At 37.1% G+C, this 21,129-nt stretch overlaps 1 protein-coding gene across 4 annotated transcripts in view; it reads right to left on the bottom strand.

Moving 5' to 3' along the window:
• Kcnh7 (potassium voltage-gated channel subfamily H member 7) overlaps positions 1-19,193 on the bottom strand; it is a 450,850-nt gene extending 431,657 nt beyond the window's left edge. For all 4 annotated transcript variants that reach the window (XM_051167119.1, XM_051167116.1, XM_051167117.1 and 1 more), the window contains exons 1-2: positions 19,047-19,193; positions 17,049-17,279 (exon numbers count right to left, since the gene is read on the bottom strand). In XM_051167119.1, coding sequence (XP_051023076.1) covers positions 17,049-17,279; positions 19,047-19,122 — 307 coding nt within the window. In that variant the 5' untranslated portion in view covers positions 19,123-19,193. The remainder of the gene's footprint in view (positions 1-17,048; positions 17,280-19,046) is intronic.
• Positions 19,194-21,129: the final 1,936 nt, after the last annotated feature.

The raw sequence follows: 21,129 nt of genomic DNA, 5'->3' as shown, positions 1-21,129 counted from the left end.
GGCCAAATAGTTTGGGCTAACAAAGTGAAAACCCACAGCAATGCAATTCCCACGCCCCAACATTATGAAAAAATGTGTAGTGTACTTACTTCATCAGCATTTTGTTCCATGAACATTTCTTTAGCAAAATTTGAGTAAAAGGGATATCATAAATCAACAGAAAACTAGATGTGAGAAAGGCACATCTCAAACATCAATTTATTTTATTCACATTCTTTAGGTAACATTTTCAGTATATAAAATATTTTCAACAATGAGGGACAATTTAAAAGGAAAAGTCAGTAAAATCTAGAAGGCAGGGATAATATACATAACTATTGTAATTCATAAAGATTTGCTTTTTTAATCTTGGGTTGTAACTGAAAGGTTAAACCTGTTTTAAAAGCCAATTGTCACAAAGATAATTTTTGTTGCTTTTTTACTGATACTAAGCAAACACAAATACAATGATAATTCTAGCCCCACCACTTCAGCTTAGCACTACTCTGGAAAACCATTTCATTTGATCTCATTCAGACTTTTTGACGTTTCTTCTATCCTCTTGAAATTTGAAGAGATTAATTTCCAAGGAAGCTCATGAGAATGAGGCAGTTGACTCTCTACTGAAAAATATTAATTTGTTAATGCATGCTTAACTGTTTTTCTTAGAAAGCAGACATTTCTTTCCTTGCATACCATTAGTCTTGTATTTCCAGGGAATTCCTCTTCTACTTAAATCACCTCTTTCACACAAGTTTTATACTTCATGAACAATTTTATCACCAGGTTGAAATACTAATAACTGATACAGTGAGGACTTGGTGGAGACCTTGATGAAAGAGAAGGGTGCACACACCCGATGCACAACCATGCTTTAATAGAGTCTGTGATAAAGAGCCTTTGAAAGTCAAAGATATCCTTTAATGGAGTGTGGGCATTCAACAATGAGCTCAAATTTTTTTTACCTTAAGTCTACTGCTGCTCTCTTGACTCACAGTGGTTCACAGAGTGGTTAAGGTTAATTCCCTTTACTAAGAACCGTCAACATGGTATTTATAGAGGGATTCATTTGTCGTCTTATTTCAAAGAGGTCAGCAGGTGCATTGCATTCTTTAGAGGGATTCTGACTCATTTCTACAGATTGCCAGATACGGTCTTTGTCTAAAATAAGCATTTTAGGCATTGCAAGAATGGGAGGCTGCATTTTTCAACCCATAGCTTTGAGAAACCTTTGAAAGTGTTCATGAAATATAAACTAAGGGATGGTATTCATTCTTTTTTTTTAAAAAAAAAATCTACTCAACGAAGCTACATATATGTTGTACAGAGGGTATACATTGCATTATACATATATCAACCCTGAGTTTACTTGGTCTCCTATTTTAATTATCAATAATGTTGCCCTTTTACTTTGAAGATAATTGTTACAAAACTATGTTATACAGCACATTGGGCATGGTATTTTGATATTCTCATCTCTACATATTTTTTTACAAGTAGGAAAGTTGCAATATTTTGTGCATCTTTGCTGTAAATATGATTCATCTTGATTATCACTGAATCCTGGATTAAGGGGGAGTGAGCCATATAGAAGAGAAAGTTTCCTTCCAAACACACTGGTTTCTTGGGTATTGTTATTGGGATTAGTTGTGCACAGAAAATGGTAAGAATCCAGATTTTCAGGACTGTGGATTCTCTCAGGATATGCATGTCCAATACAAGTTTCTGCGTTTCCAAAGAAAACTAAAAGTAAATTATCCGTATTATGATTTAGACCTTGATCTCCAGGTTAAAGTCTCAACAATAAAACACTTCACCAATGTTTGTGACAGTTTTACTTTTACTTACTGAAGCCAAAATTTCTTTCACATTTTTTATTTAGCCACAAATGAGATTTCTCAATCTCTTTTGATTGTGACAGTCAGTTTTACATGATTTTAAAACTCAATTCCTTTTTACATTGTATTTTAAAACTCTGATAGTGTACTAATTAGGTGCCAAGAATTACTGTAATTTTATTAACACAAAATGAATATTTTGATAAAATCCTATCTATTCTAGCCACCATTCTCATTTTACTAATGATAGAATTATGGACAAGGATTTTCAGTGGCTGTGGAAGAATTCTTTGGTGAACACATGTTCCAGAGACAGAGGAGGGCACCTGACCTAACAATCTATTATACAAAACTTCATTTTTTATTACCTCTTTATCGAGATTATAATATATTTATATAATTCCCCCTTCTAATTCCTCTGTCAAAACCCTTCCATATCTGCCCCTGCAATATTTCAAATTTATGGTTAGTTTCTTTCTTCATTAATTTTGTTACATTGTGTGTGTGTGTGTGTAGTGTGTATGTGTGTGTGTGTGTGTGTGTGTGTGTGTTCCTAAGTAGTCAAGTATAATCTATTCAATATGTAAAATGTTACTTGTCTGTGTGTTTTATAGAAGTGATAGCAGAAAGATTATAAGAGCCAAAGTATCACTGAGCTTGCTGTGAGACTGTGTCTCATAATGTCAGAAGCCATACCCATAAACACTTACAGAAGTTTAACTGAACACGGACAAGTACAGCAGACATGCTAACAGGATTCTTTATCCTTCTTCCAGTTAGTTATCCAGTACCCAATGATCATCAAGAAATTCGCACTGTGTGAAAACAGTAAATGATAAATCAAGTTCTGGATAGGCTAGGAGGGTTTGCTTTACATTTTAATTTGATCAGTGATTTAAAGGAATAATTTGTTGAGTAGCTACTCTGTGTAAGACAATTTGGGAGCAAAGATAAATTTATGTGATTTCCAAGACCCTTTTGAGAATACATGTCAGATGTTTATGTTATATTATTTTGACGATTAAACCATACTGTGAATGGGGAATGAAATGACTTCTTGTTCTCTATTTGTTATTTCCAGGAAAGGATGGATGGACTTTACAACTTGCATAATAAGCAGTGTGTGTATTTATATAATTACATATAATGAATGATTAGAAGCCACCAAAGTAAAATATCTGTATATTAGTCAGAGCTCTTTAGATGAATAAAACTTATAGAATGGACACACACACACACACACACACACACACACACACACACACACGGGATTTATAGGAGTGGTTTACTGACTGTTGTCCATCTAACAGTAGATGTCAAATTGACAACCATGAATAGCCATCACAATACGGAGTCCAGAAGCGATTCACACTTTTCTGTGAAGACAAGACTTGTACCCACAGTATGGACTATGTAGGTCCTTACACCTGCATGAGAGGGGTTGGAATGCACTGAGGTGCAGTAGGGACCTTCTACTGTGAGCTCTGAAAGAAAGCAAAGAATGCTCAGATGGTGGTTGTACCAGATAAACTCTGTAGCCTTGAGAGAGCATCTGAGCTTCATGATTTCAATTGTTAAAATGTTAACTATGAAGTACTCACTTTTCTTTAGGTGTTGTAGCAATTTTTAAAGGGAAGATTTTAGGAGAGCACTGTTAGGTCCAAAGGAAACCCCAATTCTCTGAACTTTAAAAGCTAGTCTAAATATCCAGAAATGAGCGCAACGTGGACTATAGGAGGACTTCTGACAGATAAAACGCCAGAACTTGTCAAACGAATTCCTATCTGCCAAAGGGAGTCCTTTTCGTTACCGCTGCAAGAAGGGACATATGTCTACCTGTGTTACTTATCAGCATATCAAATCACATGCACAAGTCCCCCAGGCTCCTACAGTGTCACAAGTACTTGTTATATATTTCAAAGTCCATGCTAAGGTCGCATCTCTTCACACCTCCTTCCCTACCATAAACTCCCTCCAGTTCCGAGGCTTCCCTTCCTCATTTTCCTTACAGTCCTATTCTCACTAGGTTTTTCTCTTTACTCCACTCCTGCTTCTCCCACAAGAGCATAGGTTTTCTCTAGCCTCAGATATCCCTCTCTTTCTCACATGTAGGCTGGTGATGTCCAGTATTCTGGACATTTTTCGTCTACTTCTTCCTCTCTCTGCCCCGGATTCTTCCAGACTCCCCTGGCTGTTCTCTCCATGGTATCTACAGTGGATACCTCTCACTTAAATATACCATGGAGTAGTCATGCCATCAGTTTATCCAAATAGCAGCATGCTTTAAGCACTCAATAAATGACAATTGTTATTATTACTTAAAATCCTAAAAACATACTATATAGTTACCCTAAATTATAAAATTGCAAGAAACAGTTTAGCTTAAACTACAAACTTTTAACAAGGTATTATTGCGTATAACTGTAAATTAAAAAAAAATGAATTTCATCCAGAAAAAAAAAAAAAAACCTCTGTTTTTTTTTCATGTGTGTGTGTTCTACACTGAGCTAGTGCTATGGAAGGGATGATTACTTTAGTTCAGAGACAATGAAATTATAAGCAAGAAGTATCCTTTGTTTATGGTCTCATGTCATTACTATGAAAAACCCATGTTTACTAAATTATTCTTGGAGAGGTGAGCGCGTGTAAGCTATATGAAAGAAAATGCAATATCTCTTTTTTTTTCTAGGTATCCCATTGTACAGCTAATACCTCTTAAAAGATTGGGTTTCCTTGTCATTCTTTACATTAAAAGTATATTTTAACAACAGCTCTTCAACTCTCACATAATAAGTACTTATGTGATTGCTTTGTCTATTATGTTAGACTAGAAAATTACCATTTCTGTAATAGAGCTGAAGCTCCACCAGACATTTAAATTTATTTCCTATCACAGAAAAAAAAATCAAGATGGCATTATAAAACTCTCCCTTTGTGAAGATATTTAAAGCAGAAGCAACATTGCTCACATTTTCAAAATGCCAAGACTAATAACAACTCTTTAATATAAAGTATTTGCCAAAAGGAAATTCATCATTGAAATTATTGGCATCTTCGCATGAGCCAGTAATTAAAATAAAATGTTGTATAACCCACTCCATACACGCATTGCAATGAATTTATTTGAAATAGTGACTGTTGGTAGGTATGAAATTTCAGTAGGACACCTTCTGTTCACTCTAGAAACATGAGCTGCGAAGACAGGAGTAATGCGATTTTGGACTAAACTGAATAGAGGCTGGCTAATAGGACCGCTGGATTCGAGCATCATTAAACGCTTTTCTGTGGACTTATTCTTTCAGGGAGCAAATTCTGAGAGGAGCAATCTGGGAAGCCATAAATCCTACTGAGCCTCAGATAAGTGACATTCATTATAGAAAACACCTGGAGGGAAGACCTAAGCACTGAGTCCCAGTACAGAGATCAGATTACTTGAGGTCTGCTCCTCTTGGCTAAGGAAGGGGGCTGTTGGGGGTGGGCAAGGGTCTTTCCCTGTCATCTTTGCAGTGAGTTATGTATGAATAAATGGGTAAAGCCGAAGTTTGTCTAACGTGGTGGTGTTCCTGTGGCCTGGGTTGTTCCTCATACATTACTGTGTAACTTTACTGATTGACATCACACGTCACTGTGGAGACCATTTGCATTTGTTTCTGTTACCCTACACATTTCTTGTGGATTTACTACCCCGAATAGTCATCACTTTTTTTTATAAGAGTAAGCCTATACTTTTATTTTAAAATCTATGTTTTATTTGAAAAATACTCTTTTTTTAATTTTTATAAATCTTTTTTTTTATTAATTTATTCTTGTTACATCTCAATGGTTATCCCATCCCTTGTATCCTCCCACTCTTCCCTCCTTCCCATTTTCCCCTTATTCCCCTCCCCTATGACTGTGCCTGAGGGGACTTCCTCCCCCTTTATATGCTCATAGGGTATCAAGTCTCTTCTTGGCAACCTGCTGTCCTTCCTTTGAGTGCCACCAGGTCTCCCCCTCCAGGGGACATGGTCAAATGTGAGGCACCAGAGTACGTGAGAAACTCATATCCCACTCTCCACTCAACTGTGGAGAATGTCCTGTGCATTGGCTAGATCTGGGTAGGGGTTTGAAGTTTACGGCCTGTATTGTTCTTGGCTGGTGCCATAGTTTGAGCGGGACCCCTGGGCCCAAATCTGCCTATCATAATGTTCTTCTTGTAGGTTTCTAGGACCCTCTGGATCCTTCTACTTTGCTATTCTCCCATGCTTCTCTCATCTAGAGTCCCAGTAGGATATCCTCCCTAAATTTTTCATCGCACATTATATCCACAAAAATACTGAGAACAAATTAAAACCAATTCGCATCACACAGAAGGGTGAAAAATATCCATGCATGCTTTAACTTTTAAATTATAAATTATAAAAAATATTTAATTTTGTGGGCTAATTACTAAAATAGAATGTAAATGTCACTGGCAATTTTTGAGAATCACACTGGTTGAAAAGGGGCATTGACTAGGCAACTCAATTAGCTATTCAGTAGGTTCTCTTTACGACTAATTATAACAATCATCAATACCAGTTCTTTGTAAGTAAAGAACAGTTTCCTTCAAATATTTTCCATATATGTTCTTCAGTAAATATTTCAGATTAAACTTAATCATCAGATAATAAGATCATTTTACAGGTTTAACTAAAATTAAGGGGAAGGGCAAATATTATTACTCACAAAAATAAACAAGAAAATACCTTCCCTTTTGCAGTGTAAAATTTAATAGAAGTATCATATATAAAAGCATCATTTTAAGAAATATCAATTGTTTTATCCAGCATTTGTACTTATGGAAACATATGCACTGAAGTGTAAATACTCTAGTTAAGCAAGATGAGCATGCATTTTCTTGGTACGCCTTTGCAATTATAAAAACTTAGACATTGTAAAATACTTCTTAACTGCTTTGGTAACATGCTATCCTCCTCACATTGTTTTAGCAGAGTCCATCTGTATACATGCACACGCAGGACCATATTTGCAAAGAAAATTACAGACATTATATGCCATTATTTATCAGTAAATGTCTCTTAGTTTGAGTGCTATCGTTGTGTGTTTCCTATATGTAGTTCTGTATTTCTTAATTATCATTACAAGTGGTATTAAGTCACAGAAATAAGCAAAGGAGGTACAGAGAGGGGCTGAAATATACAAAGTCCTTGCTTGCTGAGGTGTTGAAAAATCTCAGGTCTCAGGGTATGACTGGTGACGTGTTTTGGATACCACACAGATTTTACAGTCTTATTCCATATGACAGGATGTAGAAAGAAAAAAAAGAAAAGAAAAGAAAGAGGGAGAAAGTGAAGAATTAACTATTTGGAGAGACTAGTATAAGGATGAATCTATTTCTAGTGTGTGGGTGACAGAAGAAAACGAGCTCAGAACAATTGCAAAGAAGGTTTTATGGCTATTTTATCAGGAGTATTTTGGGACATGCAGAGAAGGCTGAAAGGTAAATCTACATATGAATGTGTAAAATCACATGGACCAATTTTTACTTTCCTTTGCCAGTGGGTACCTAACACAATTGGTTAAGGGTGCAGGCATTTGGGACACAGCTGAACTTCTTTGACCACTCACATTTCTCCTTCTAGGCTCACTAAGGAAGATAATTATTTACATATTTTTAGAGAATTCCAGGTAAATAAACGTTAGCAAATCATTCTTAATGCAATCAATAAACAATAGATGTTGTTGACTTTACACTTCTTACATTGGCCAAAACAAGTAGCATATGACATTGAAAAGAAAGAATGGATGAGACTTTCGTAGATCCTACCACTGAAAATATTACACGTATTTTCATCTGCAAAAATGTTTGTGCCTGAACTATTTTGTGAGGACCTTCAAAATGTAAAATTTTGAGTAAAGAAGGCCAATTTAGAAACCGATTACTAAAGTCCCATTTCATAAGTACCCTAATAGAGATATGGAAAAGAATGTTAGGCAATGTGGAAAGGTGCCTGAAGGGATTTAGAGAACACCTTTAAAATGAGCTGAGACTGACGCTGTACAGAAGTTTGCTTAGAAATGGAAAAGTGTTGAAGGGTGCAGGAAGGGGTGCTGTGAGTTATCCTCAGGCAAAGGAACTCAGAGGGCAAGAAGAGGAATGCTGAGGGTCATGGGGGGAGGGGGCGGAGGATGGGGGAGGGGTGAAGAATTCACATGCAAACAGTTACTGAGTATGACATATGACCAAAGATGAAGAAAAGTGGAAGTGTTTCAAATAAACTAGACACTGTCCACATTGGCAAACTCAGCTTTTCCCTTTAAATAACTGTGGTGGGTTTTGACAACTTGCATATTTTCTAGGGTCAAGGGAGGCACTTATTTCATGAGAACAGGAGAAGAAAAGTGTCATAGTGTATGGGTTTTCTTCCTGGTGGTGTCCTGAGCATACACAAGATATACCAAAGTTTATATTGGCATATGATTTCTAATCAACAATTCAGACAAATTTGACAACAAAGCATGTATCTAAAATTATACAAAGATCACACTCCAGAACTAACTACCCTCATTCCACTGAACTTAAAACTGTGAGAAAGAAATTTATTTTGTTCAATAAGTCAAGTTTTAAATGCAAAATACTGAGAGAAAACTACTCCTGCTGGTGCAGATCGAGTCAATTCTACCTATCCTTTGTGTAATCAATCAAATCTGTGATTAAGAACTAAAGCCTGTGGGATATGGCCAAGTGGGCTTATAAAAGCATCTCATTTGAAGAACTCTAGTAAGGTCTACAAGTTCAGACAAGTACAGACGGTCAACTTCATGCCCTCTTGCTTTCTGCTCATTAATAGTTTGCTTAAATTCAACAACAAATTAACTGATTTGAAGAATGGGATAATACAGTACTATTGACTCACAATGTGGCAGCACTAAAGCAATACAGTGGCTTGTATAAAATACCAGACACAGCACTGTAATGCAATAAATATTAGTTGTTTGAGAAAAGACTTATTTAGCTAGAATGCTTTAGCTCACATATGATAGTCATCTGGGATTAACATCTATGAGGCACATCTGCTATGCATACAATGGAATACATGCATCACTAAAGATACACTTTTAGAATGTTAAGTCAAATATATTGTTAATAAAGATTTCTCAGAAAAGAAGAAAACATGTTAATGTGTTTAAGAAACCTACGTTGAAACTCGTTTAAAATTATTCACTCATTATAAATCTTTGTACAGTTTTAACATTGATTTTTTCCAATTAGATATGATTTAAATTTATGTGCTATAATATTATTTCAAGATGAGATGTTTTCTAATACTAAGAAAAATTTGTATGCAAATATCTGATTTATTTTTATATTCTTTGAGAAATTTACTACAAACTCACTGCCAATTTTGTACTGTTTTTTTTATCATCATGCTAGGCATTTCTCATCATTAGTGCAAATTTCACCCAACAGACTCTAAAAGAATACTTTTTAAAAGGTATATGATCTCTACGAAAGCAAATAGACATGGCAGGTTTTCTTGACTCTATTCATTACTACACATTTCAAATTCAGTGTAAACATTTAAGACAATATCTAAACAAAACTAACAACTGACAACAGATGAACCTCCTCCTGATGATTGTGAGGAAATAAAGGAATGATAAAGCAAAACAGGAAAATAAGAGCAAAGCCTGTAAGCCTGAAAAATATATGGTTGATAAAGATTTCTCAGATAAAGAGGAAGGAAAAATGTTACTGTAGCTAAGAAAGGTAAATAGAAATTTGTTTAAAAGTATTCCTGAAAAAAAAAAGTATTCCTGAATAAATAAACCATTGTATGGACTTAGCATTGATATATTTCAAATCAATATATTTTAAATTTATGTGCTGCTACAGCAGTGTCTTCTGATCAGTCATTTCAGAAAAAGACTCAGGTGAAAAATAGCACTGCGTCCCAATGAGCTTTACATATCCACTACATTGTAGTTTTAAAGCATCTTTCAAACAACCAATGATTGCACAATCCAACATCACAACTCCATTTTTCCTTTTTAATCCTTCTTGCAAATCTCTGGCCATTAAGCACCTGCCACTGTTGATTTTATCCCCTTCTAAAGAAAAAGTAGCATAAACTTTTCTACCTAGGCTAGAAACTGTTTTTTTTTTCCAAGCAGCAGCAGAAATATTTCGACAGTGGAGGAGATCACAGGGCGCTCCCTGAGAAATGAGTGAGTTGCTACAGAAAAAAGTACATTGATATTTTTCCCCATTCAAAATTAAGAAGTTTTATGAATGTTAAGTTTTGACCATTGAAGCCAAATAGTTGGCTTTCTTGGACCTCAAGTGAGATGAGTGGAAACTTCACTATACGTTTTAGACACATACATCCTGTGGTGATTAACACATTGCAGATTTCTAACTGCTCTTCTCAACAGCTTACAGTTGTTATTAAATGCAGACGATGATATACATACGAAAGAGGAAACGCTAATCTGACAATAATTTTTTTTCTTCTTTTTCTGAGACAGAGTATCTCTGTGTTGGCCTTGGCCGTCTTGGCCTCACTTCTGACAATAATTCTAAATAATTGATTTTTTTGGACCTTACCCTTTCACTATTGCATAACAATGGTATTAAGGTACCATTCCTGATCAGGCAGTCTCAAGAAAACACTGAGTAGAACTGGGTGTATTGGTGCACATCTATAGTCCACAAAGCTCATGAAACTGAGGCAAAAAGGCTATAAGTTTGAGGGCATCCAAGTTATGTAGTAACTCCCAAGTCTTCTTGCAATACAAAGTGTAACCATGTCATAAATGAAAATGAAAATAATGAATGATGAATGCTAAGCCACATATAAAATGTCAATATTGAGTAACATAATAGTCAGTAGAGATATTGTAATGTATCAAACAAACAAACAAACAAAAAATACAAGTAAGAAAATTACATAAGAGATCTGTAGGTTTGGTTCTTAGAGATTGCTGGAGACAACATTGAGTCATTGATTGGGCAAGTGAAGAATGCCGATAATAACAAGAATATTTGCCTTAGTATTCCTTGTATATTTTCCATTAACAGTACTTATAGATTTAAAAGATTGATCCTTAAAATATTAAGCAAAGCAATATGATCATTAATACAGGAGAAAAATATTCTGAAGTTTATTTTATTTGTAATTTTATAAACCAAAATATTTTTGACTACTACTCAATTTGCCAAGCTCTAATCTTACATTTATGACCTTGTGGTATTGTTTTTTAGCCTACATTTATTCTTCAAAGTACATTTATCAAGTGCAACACTTGTTGTTAGCCTTGGTATACATTTCTGGGTCCATAAATTAGTAAGGCTTAATATTTTATAGTTGTGCTCAGAAAATTAAAAAAAAATATCTACCACAGCTTATGGTATGATGCAACTGACTCGAGAATTTACACTAGGATCAAGAACCACATTGTTAGACATTCAGTGGCGTGGACTCTGAAAGCAAGAAAGAATGACATCAGAAAATGTCTTTCCTTCCATCTTCAGAAGATCAGTATTGGCTTCTGTAACAAGAAGTGTCAGGAAAGGCCAGAGAGACTTTGAATTATTTTTTTAGACAAACTTCTAAGGATTGTATATATCCTTGAACATATGTGTATATATGTATATATATATATATGCATATATACACTCATATATATGTATGCATGTGTGTGTACATATATTTGTGCATATAAATACCTTGCAATGGTCAATTATGTTTGAAGCATAAAACTTGTATGAGAAACAAACTTGCTAATTTATCTAACTAACCGATCATCACCGAACACATAACACTTGAGTCTGATTCCCCCAGTGAATCTGATTCTGAAAGCCACAAAGAACATCGAAAAAGAGTCTTGAACTTCATCCTGAGAGTTTTAATGAGATTAATTTGTATCCCAGGGTCTTGCAGTATTATACTAAGCTGTGAGGCAAAGCTGCTAAGCACTTGGGACCCCTCATCAACTTTGAAGTGTGTGATCTGATAAGTGGCTCAGTCTCTCTGGTCTCAATGTTCTTTCTATGAAAGGTGGATAGCAGGGCACATATTTTATGGAATTGCTGTACCCTTTATTCAATGTATAAGATTCATTTACAGTGATCCTTAGCTTCACTAAATCATCAGTGTGATTCTTGTTTCAGCAACAGTCCTTGATGGCAATGTGAGAAACAGATTGCAGAGAAGGGAAAACAAAGCATCCATGCTTCCAAAAGTGGGTCATGTACACTTTCATCGGAGTACTGAACAGTGAATGGAGAAACAGCAGTAGTGCTCTGAGATATCTATTGGCCTACAGTGTTGATAGAAGAGAAAAAAATACAAATGCTTTTCTGGCTTCTAATTTGAATATCTCATCTCAGTGATCCATACTATACCTGCAACTTCTATGTAGCTAAATGTCTGAAGACTCTTTCAGCAGCTGGCTCCCACAGAGCTAGTGACTATGACACATAAGCAAAAGAGACAACAGAGAAAACACAACCCCTTAGAATTCAGCAGAAGCAACCTGCTCTTAATATCCTACTCTGTTCCTTGAAATTGATCTGCTCTCAAGCCATTTATGAATAAAAATAGCCAAAAAGTCACCTCCCAAGCCACCAGAAAAGACTGCATTTTTTTTCTCACAAGTGATCACAGACACAGAGCTGGAGGGTGCATCCAACCACTCCTATCTACAGGACATTTTTGTTTCGCATGAGACAATAATGAAGTAACGTTGTGGGGAAGACTGCTTTTTCAGAATGCTTATTTTACTAACAGCAACAATGAATCACGTATAAATTCTGAAAGGCATGAGGTGTTAGAGAAATTAGATCAGGGAAAGAAAATAAATTTTAGAATCTCTGATGTAACAATATCCTATGGAGTAAAGTATGGATATGCTGGGATAAGAGTGAGAAAGTTCCACTGAAACAAATCTCAGGCAACAGACTCCTTGGAAATCTTTCCTGTTGCTTGAGTTACACACATACAAACTATATGCCTATTTCTGTATTTAAAACCACCATCTACATTTCTACCACACAATCCAAGAATTCGGAGAGCTGAATATATTATATGCATAAAGCTTATGTAATCCTATTATAATAGTTATTTCATATGACTAAACTTTTAACTAAAAAACTACATTGGTTTTTTTGTGATGTTTTAGTATGTGAGTAAAAAAGTGTAATTAAAAAAATATATGCTAATTGTTATTTTAAAGTTGAAGAAGAAAGAAAAACTAGTAAGGGACCCTAAATGTCATAAGGTCTCTCTCTATTTTTTATTTATTTATGAACAACTTCTCAAAAACATCTATGGTTTAGAAACTGTAAATGAACATTCATTGCTCTGTCATACAAATGCCATCAAAGCAGAGATCACTTGTACACTCTTTGTATCTATGATTAACATGTCACCTAAGAGAGAGGTAAAACCCAGGGGCACCATCACTCTTACTTCCAGAACAAGACCTTTTAAGTCTCTCTTCATAGCTTGAAGGAAAGGGAGGCTCGATATTAACAAACCAAAGCCATTTTCAACTTTAGTGGAACTAAGCATCACCTCTGGAATGCTGAGTTGATCAGGCTAGGGCTATCTTAGCCACTTCCCAGCCTCCAGCTGTTGACAAGCAGCACAGAAACAAGGAAGGTAAGTATGGTTAATACAATTGCGACTGTACTATTTCTGGGATCTTAATGCCAAAAATCAAAAGACTGCCTGATTTTTACTGAAGTTTACTTCAGTTTTCCAGATTTTTGAAGTTGCTTGGTGACATGTGTTACGTACTTAAATACAGCTGCAGGGTTTTCGGGTCTTCAAAGGGTTATTTCTATGACATGATGCACCAGAAAATGAACTAAAGAAGTAAACTAAGGCAGAGCCAATTTAAGATATTCTTTTATTTTCTCTTATTCCCCAAACCTACAAACCACAAACAAGAAAATAACTAAAGTGTTTTCTAGTTCTCAGTCACTACTCCTCTCAAGGTATGTTTTTCAAACATGAAGGCATGACAGTATTAAAGTGCACGCCCACCCTTATATAAGTCTCAGTGTAATTATAGTTTTATATAATTAGAGTTTCGTGTCAAAAGATTTACAGCTTCATCACCTCAAGCAACATTCAGAGCTGCCAAGAATGATTTATGCAATAATGACTTAAACTGTAAAATAGAATCCTCAAAGGAAGGGCTGTCAAGTGCTTCTACTTCAGATAAGTGGGTTTTTAAGAATTGATATTCTGGTAAACAGCAAGCTCTGCTCTACCTAGAACAGCCCCGTACTGAGCCAGGCAGGAGGAAGCACCACTCCTCAGTGGACTCTGCAGCTTGTGATGCTTCCGTTGGGACTTGACTGATACATCTCTTGCTTCCACTGCTCCGCAGGCCAGCGGGCCACTTCAGAAAACAAGCTTTCGGAAATAATGTTCTGCTCCTCAAAGTTTTTGCTCTTCAAATGTTTTTTAAAATCATGAATCAATGGTCAACATATAACATAGCAACTATTCCTACCTTTCCTGTTGTGTTCATTACATTACATTATATATGTATATATTATATATATATATATTATATATATATATATATATATATATATATTCCTTTGAATTACTGAGTTAGTAATTAGTAAGGGAAGCATTTACTGAATAGAATCAAGAACTAAGAAACCAAATGACCAAAGTAAATGACTTTAGTTAAAACGCATTAAGGAAACTTTAAGAAACAAATCAATGGAAATGTATCTTGGATTTTCTTTCTTTCTGTTTGCTTTTATAAATAAAAAATGGCTTGCAGCTTGTCAATAAGAGGTAAAACTATCAAAGCATTCGGATCTTACAAACGGCCACTGATTTAATAGTTGCCATGTGATAAAACAAACTCTCAAGATTTGATTCATGCACCTGAACTAGCATTGAAGCCAGCCACTAGCTTACGGCATCCAAAGTAGGAAAATACATCTGTACCTTAACAGCCTCCAAGAGGACTGAATTTAATAACTTTTCCTTGAAAATTAGTGAAACTGAGTTTATCTATCCATTTATTCTACCAACTAAAGTTAGTCCTTGCTAACACTAAAGGTGATTTTACTCCACATGGAAAAGATCAAAAGGCACAACGTTTTCACAAGAGGTGATGCTTTTATACTTTCATGGCCTTCCAAACATAGAATCCTCGTATGAAGTTCAATCTCATTCTCCCTCCCCTCTCTCTCTCTCTCGCCCTCCCTTCCTCCCTGCCTCCAGTTCCTCCCTTTCTATTCCTCTCTTTTAAAAATTTGTAAAGGTAAGTAAACCATTTAGATATAGACTTGAAATGGTCACCACACTGACGTCTTTACTACAGACTTTGTAACCAACAGGTTTGTGCTTATGTATAAAATTCCTTCTGAAAAGTGTTCTCAGCTCAGTTTGTAGTTATAGCGAATGAACTGATGAGGTTTTAGAACTTTCACACCAGTTACAACCTAACAGATACTATTCCTATTTAAAACCGTTGTGAAAAATGTACTTGGTACCTAACCAACCTAATCAGAACAGTCCTGAAATTTTTAAAGTTGAAAACATTCTGAAATATTCTAGAAAATATGACAGCCAATGACGGACCACCATGCCTTGAATAACCACAACATAGACCATGTCAAAATCATCTTGTATATACAGAGAAAAAAAACACCAAACTTCTTACAATTTCAAAAAGCTAGCTTCTTGGCATCAACTAGACAAAAGAGGCAAAGTTTGGTGATAGCCTTGTTACAAAACAATTTTTAGACAATGAGACAATTGGTTTTTTATCATACATAATATTACTGATTGAAAAGTAAAAGTGAACTGGGAAGAATGTAAGAAAAAAACTCTGTGCTGTTTGAAAATCATATGATTGCTTTCATTGCACAGCAATACAAAGTTATACAAACCTGTTTTTCCTGTAATACTTGGTTGCAAATACCCACTCAAGTTCAAGATCATACAACGGAAAAATCCAGCAATTAAGAAATATACATTTCTTATCATGAAACAATTAATTATAAGAAAATAAGAAAAGGAATTAAGCTTTTCTTTACTATATTTTCTTTGTAGTTTTCAAATAATGAGTCATAATAAGGTATAATCTATAGTGTGGCAAACATTTACCAAACTCGGAGGATTTCTAAAAATCTGAGCAGATTCTCCTCAACCACATTAAATTTTGGACATAAAACAAAGAGAAATAGATGATGTAATGTTGGCAAAATAAACTACAGTATACCTGTTTTCTACAAGTGTTTTTTCTAAGTTGGCAAAGCCATTATATATGCACCTTTAAGAGTATATATATATATATATATATATATATATATATATATATATATATATATATATAGTGAATTATGTGAGTGTTCATATACTGTAACCTATTTGTATTCAGTTATCTATATCTGAATATGTATGTGTGTGTGTATCATGCATATAAACTCACATGTGTTAATGTGAGTGTTTGTGTGTGTGTGTGTGTGTGTGTGTGTGTGTGCGTATGTGTGTGTTACAATGCACACTGTTCCCAGGGCAAGGCTATCAGAAAGTAGTGTTCCCTTAAATTGAAACAATGGCCTTCACTTCGAACTGAAAGTGTACTATGGTGGACAGTTAATATGGTTAATTCTGCATACTCAGAGCTCCTTTCTCTATTTCCTACAACAAATAATTTCTTCTATAGTTCTTATTTTGTAACAACCGAATGGACCCAAGTTTAGTGCCTCAATTACAGAAGTTATCATATACTATGTTTAATCTTCTCTTAAAAAACCAAGTGAAAGAAACCAGAGGTACCATCATCAACACTTTAAAACCCAAGAAACGTTCATAACTGCACCCACTTTCATTTCAGATTATATAGTTTCCAAGAAGACCTTGGAAATATGTTGAAATGCAGGCAGATAAAACGTGCAATGGAACAATAGCAAACAGTGAGTTACTAATCCTCACATCACTCCTTTGAAAAGTGTCAGGGTTGACTTATGGCATTTTTTTGTCCTTGGTGTCATTAAGTTACCTCACCTCTGCAGAGTTCAAACAACATACACTTTCATAAAGAAGAAAATTTTCCTACAGGTCCATACCTCTTGGAAACTAAGACTTTACATTAAAAGTCATCTATAAGTAATTATATGAAGTTTCTATGCATATGAACTTTTAGTAATCAAGATTTCTCTTCAAGGGAATCAAATACAAAGAATCCTAAATAGATACACTTTACCATTTTTATGATAGTAGGTGACCTCCACCTTCCTCTCCTCTGACCCCAGCAATGCCTGGGCAATTTGGGCAATATCATGCCTCTTGGTCTCAGGCCCATGGAGAAAGTCGCAGGTGCACGGCTTCTGCATGACATCCGGCCTGGAAAAGCCAGTCATCTCACAGAAGCCATCGTTGCAGTAGATGATGGCACAGTTCTGCACTCTGGCATTTGCAATGATAAATTTTTTATCTGCAATAAGAAGATGGTAAGGCATCTTTTAAAAATCTTCCGCAAGGTTCTCACAAACACTAAAGCAATTTGTTGCATAACAAGGGTCTGAAAGGCAGTTGCTTCCCCAAAAGGCTAATTGCTTAGACTTTCCCAAGAGAACTAGAACACACAGTCTCATGCACGCACACACACACACACACACACACACACACACACACACACACAGACACACACACACACATACACACACATACACACACAAATGCACAAACAACATACACACACACACTGCTACAAACTTTAGATGTGAGATCAGTGCCATTAAGATATTTAATAGACAATATTAAGAAAATTATTCTTCAATTCTAAGAGCAGAAATTTCTAAGTTGTCTAGTTCCCAAGCTCTGTGAGTCACAGGGGTCCTAGTGAACTGGCAGACAAGCAGCATGCCAATGGTTAATTCCAAAATACCATTCAGTTACATGATATAATCTTCCTCAGACAGAAAACTGAAACATCCTGTCACTGCCAGGTTTCTCACTTCAACTTTGACTGGGCCTTAGAATGCAACTTTCTCAAAGTACTTATTTTTACATTTGGGTTTTCTTGATTTCTGTAAGGAAGGCATATGTCTATTTTTTTTCACACATGCTTGTATTTTTAAACATAATTATCTTTAGCAATGATATGACTCCACATTTATTAATGAAAAAAATGTAAAGCTTCACACTTTCACAACGACAAATTCCAAAATATAAAAACCACACACATATGCAGTAAGATAATGATAACACATTTTTAAAAAACTTTTTCTTTGGATCAAGCTATAATTTTGTGTAATAGTAGATATTTTAATACAGATCACATTAAGTGTGATGAGAAATTATATTCGCTATTTCCAGAATAAATATGGAGCAGACTAGAGAAGTTAATGTACACAGACACCAGATCTTCACATCACTGAATGCAGTACTGGAAAAACTGGTAAGGTAGATTTAGTGCAGCATATAAATAGATAAGTATGGGATTTTAAATGACTGTATTTATATAAAATAATTAATTACTGGTGGTTTGCTTAGATGACTACATTAAATTTCTCTATATTTAGTCTCTGTGGGATTTACCGACTGCTTTAAATGTTTAAATTCCCACACCATCTATTTTAGAGGAGCAACAGAGAAACACAAATAGTGTTTTTTGAGTAGAGGGCTGTTTGTTCTCAAAGCCGGTTCACTGCTCACCAAATTATTCTTTGGCGTCTATTTTCAGTTTCCGTACAAAGTTCAGTTTTAAGAGCCAACTAACACCAAGGGAGCATCCCTGGGATTCCACAGCCCAGCCGTTTACCAAGATAAAACACAGTTTGCATAGACATTTACATCGCTACTACCATTTACATGCTGTTGTTCCGAGCCTATAGTCGGGTCGGCTCTCCGACTTTAAAAAGTCTGCCACAGAAAAAGAGCTTTTAGTACAAGCCCGTGTTACCAGCACGTTCCCTTTAAGGTAGTAGACTAGTAGGGCATGAAGTAGCAAGGCAGATAATGGAGCAGTGGGAGAGGAGGATCAAATTGCCTTGTACAATGGAGTCTATAATCTAAAATGTAAATCCAAATTAATATTAGAGAGAGAACAGTCCCCGCTGCCATCTGAACTGTCTGCTTGGCTTTCCCAGCCTCTAACTTGACAGCCCGGAGTTGTCCATCCCTCTAGCTTGGTAACGACGGACGCCAAGTGCTCTACCAAAGCCAAAAGCGAGCTACAGGAGAGAACAAACGAACTTACTCTGCCCTTCAAATTTCCGTATGATGGTCCCCAGGAAGGTGTTTTGCGGTGCCACATGCCCCCTGCGAACAGGCATGTTGCCCGGGTCTTCGCCCGAGCGCTCCGAGCTCGGAGTTCTCCCGGGATGTCTCCCGGGCTAGAGCCCAGGCCAGCGCGCGAGCCGCTCTTTGTGACAGCGCATCTTCTTTGGGGAGCAGAAATCTCTTCCCATTATCACCACTTCGAGACACCCGCGTTCCCTGCCTGAGTCCAATCCATCCCGCTCACCTTCCGGAGGGGGCCTTGCACTGGCCTGCCGCGGGTGAGAGGCTTGGGGGCGGGGAGGGGAGGAGGCGCGGTGCGGGAAGCAGCGGGGGAGGGCTGAGGAACGCGGGGGGCGGGCTGGGCCGGGGAGGGGGGCGGGGGACGGGGAGTCACAAGGGCAATCGATCTGTTTCTCTTCTCCCAAACAGCGCCAATTTCTCAGTGCAAATGGGCTTAACGTGGCTGTTGCCCAGAGCCCCAAGGATTGCTGGTGGGCGGGGGTGGGGTAGGGTGGAAGACTTGTGCGCCTTTTGCAGGAAGGGGAAAAAGAAAAAGAGACAGGGTGGGGGTTGACGTTTCTGTCCCCGCCCTCTCCCCCTACACACACACACACACACACACACACACACACACACAGACACACACACACACACACAGCCTTTTTCCTGGGAGCTTGGGCGCCGCCACAGCTCGGGTTACTCAAGCGTGCCTTAGCGGAAGGCAGCCAAGAAATCTCCAAAACTCAGTAATAAAAGGACTACTCTGGGAAGGTGATCTCCACAACCACTAGCCACAGGGCTCCATCCTTAAGCGCCTCTCACTCTGGTGGTTAACACACCCTCTGCTGCAAAGAAAAGATAGGTGGTAAGCCAGCCCTTCAATGAGCATTTCTAAGCTCCGTTGGCTATCAGAATGTTCAATATCTAAGATGTGCCGCCTAACAGTGCAGGTGCAATTTCAGGATCCAGCTTGGACATTTATGCCCCTCAGAGGTGGACCCTGAATGGAGCCAGGGTTACCCAGAACTGAGCTAAGCCCTTTGAAAGATTGAAGGATGTCAGCACCGCTGAGCATGCTGGGTTTCCCTGAGGGAGTCCCCCGAAGAGTTGCAAGGTTGATGGGTGACTGGGTCTCCAAGTGCTAGAGGTTGCCAGAATGATGATAAGGCCAACGACTGCGTAAGCAAATGGTACAAAACAAGGCAAGAGTTTGAAATGGATGAGGCTGGGCGCCAGCTAGAAGAAACAAAAGGTGGGTGGGGCAAAGAGTTTGCAGCCTTCAAGTGACCTCCCTTGTTACTTACCTTCTAAGCAAACTAGCCAATTCCCTCTGCTTTCTCACCTTTCTAAGGTAGCGCTTGCTTAAGACAGGAAGAGACTCAAAGGGCAACATAAAGACCTCTTCTTTCTCCCTTCTCAGAGACTTCCAACGTGGCAATCTCCTGCTGGTTTACAAATACTTTGGCTCACATGCTCCTGGAGACTTAAGGCAAGCTGTGTTGGGAAAATATCTTTTCAAAGTTGATTTTCTATGTTTCTTTTCTTCCTATCTCGCGTCTTCCCCTTCATGTGTGCAGTCACCTTAAAGAGCCCTATCCACACTCCTTTCTGTGTTTGCCGTCATTTCAATCCACAAAAGAGAGCATAGACAAATCTGTTGTTCCTGCCTGTCAATAAAGGTCCATAGACTTCCATCATGACATGCACCTTCATGATGGTAAAGGGTCTCTGATAGGTCAGGCTGCGACACGTTGTCCTGCTTTGTCTGACGCTGTCGGGTTCATATTTTACGGGTTCAGTTGCAGCTCAAATTCGAAATGAAATGCTGAGACTGGAACTAAGTGCCAAGAAGCAATGTTGTTTTAGGAAAGTGAATCACCTATTTTGTGGTAAATAAGAGATTAGCACAGCAATCCTTATGTTCTAGAACACCCCCCCCCCATTCAAATAAAAACAAGAACCCAAGAAATTCTAATTCTTTCATAGGAAAGTATTGAAAAATCAATCAAAGGGAAGGCAGTGCCTGGAAGTTTTCTGGCTAATTAGCTTGCTTTGCCTTG

This window comes from Acomys russatus, chromosome 24, assembly GCF_903995435.1.
Source record: "Acomys russatus chromosome 24, mAcoRus1.1, whole genome shotgun sequence".
Taxonomy (NCBI): domain Eukaryota; kingdom Metazoa; phylum Chordata; class Mammalia; order Rodentia; family Muridae; genus Acomys; species Acomys russatus.
This window is presented reverse-complemented; position numbering and strand designations above follow the sequence as displayed.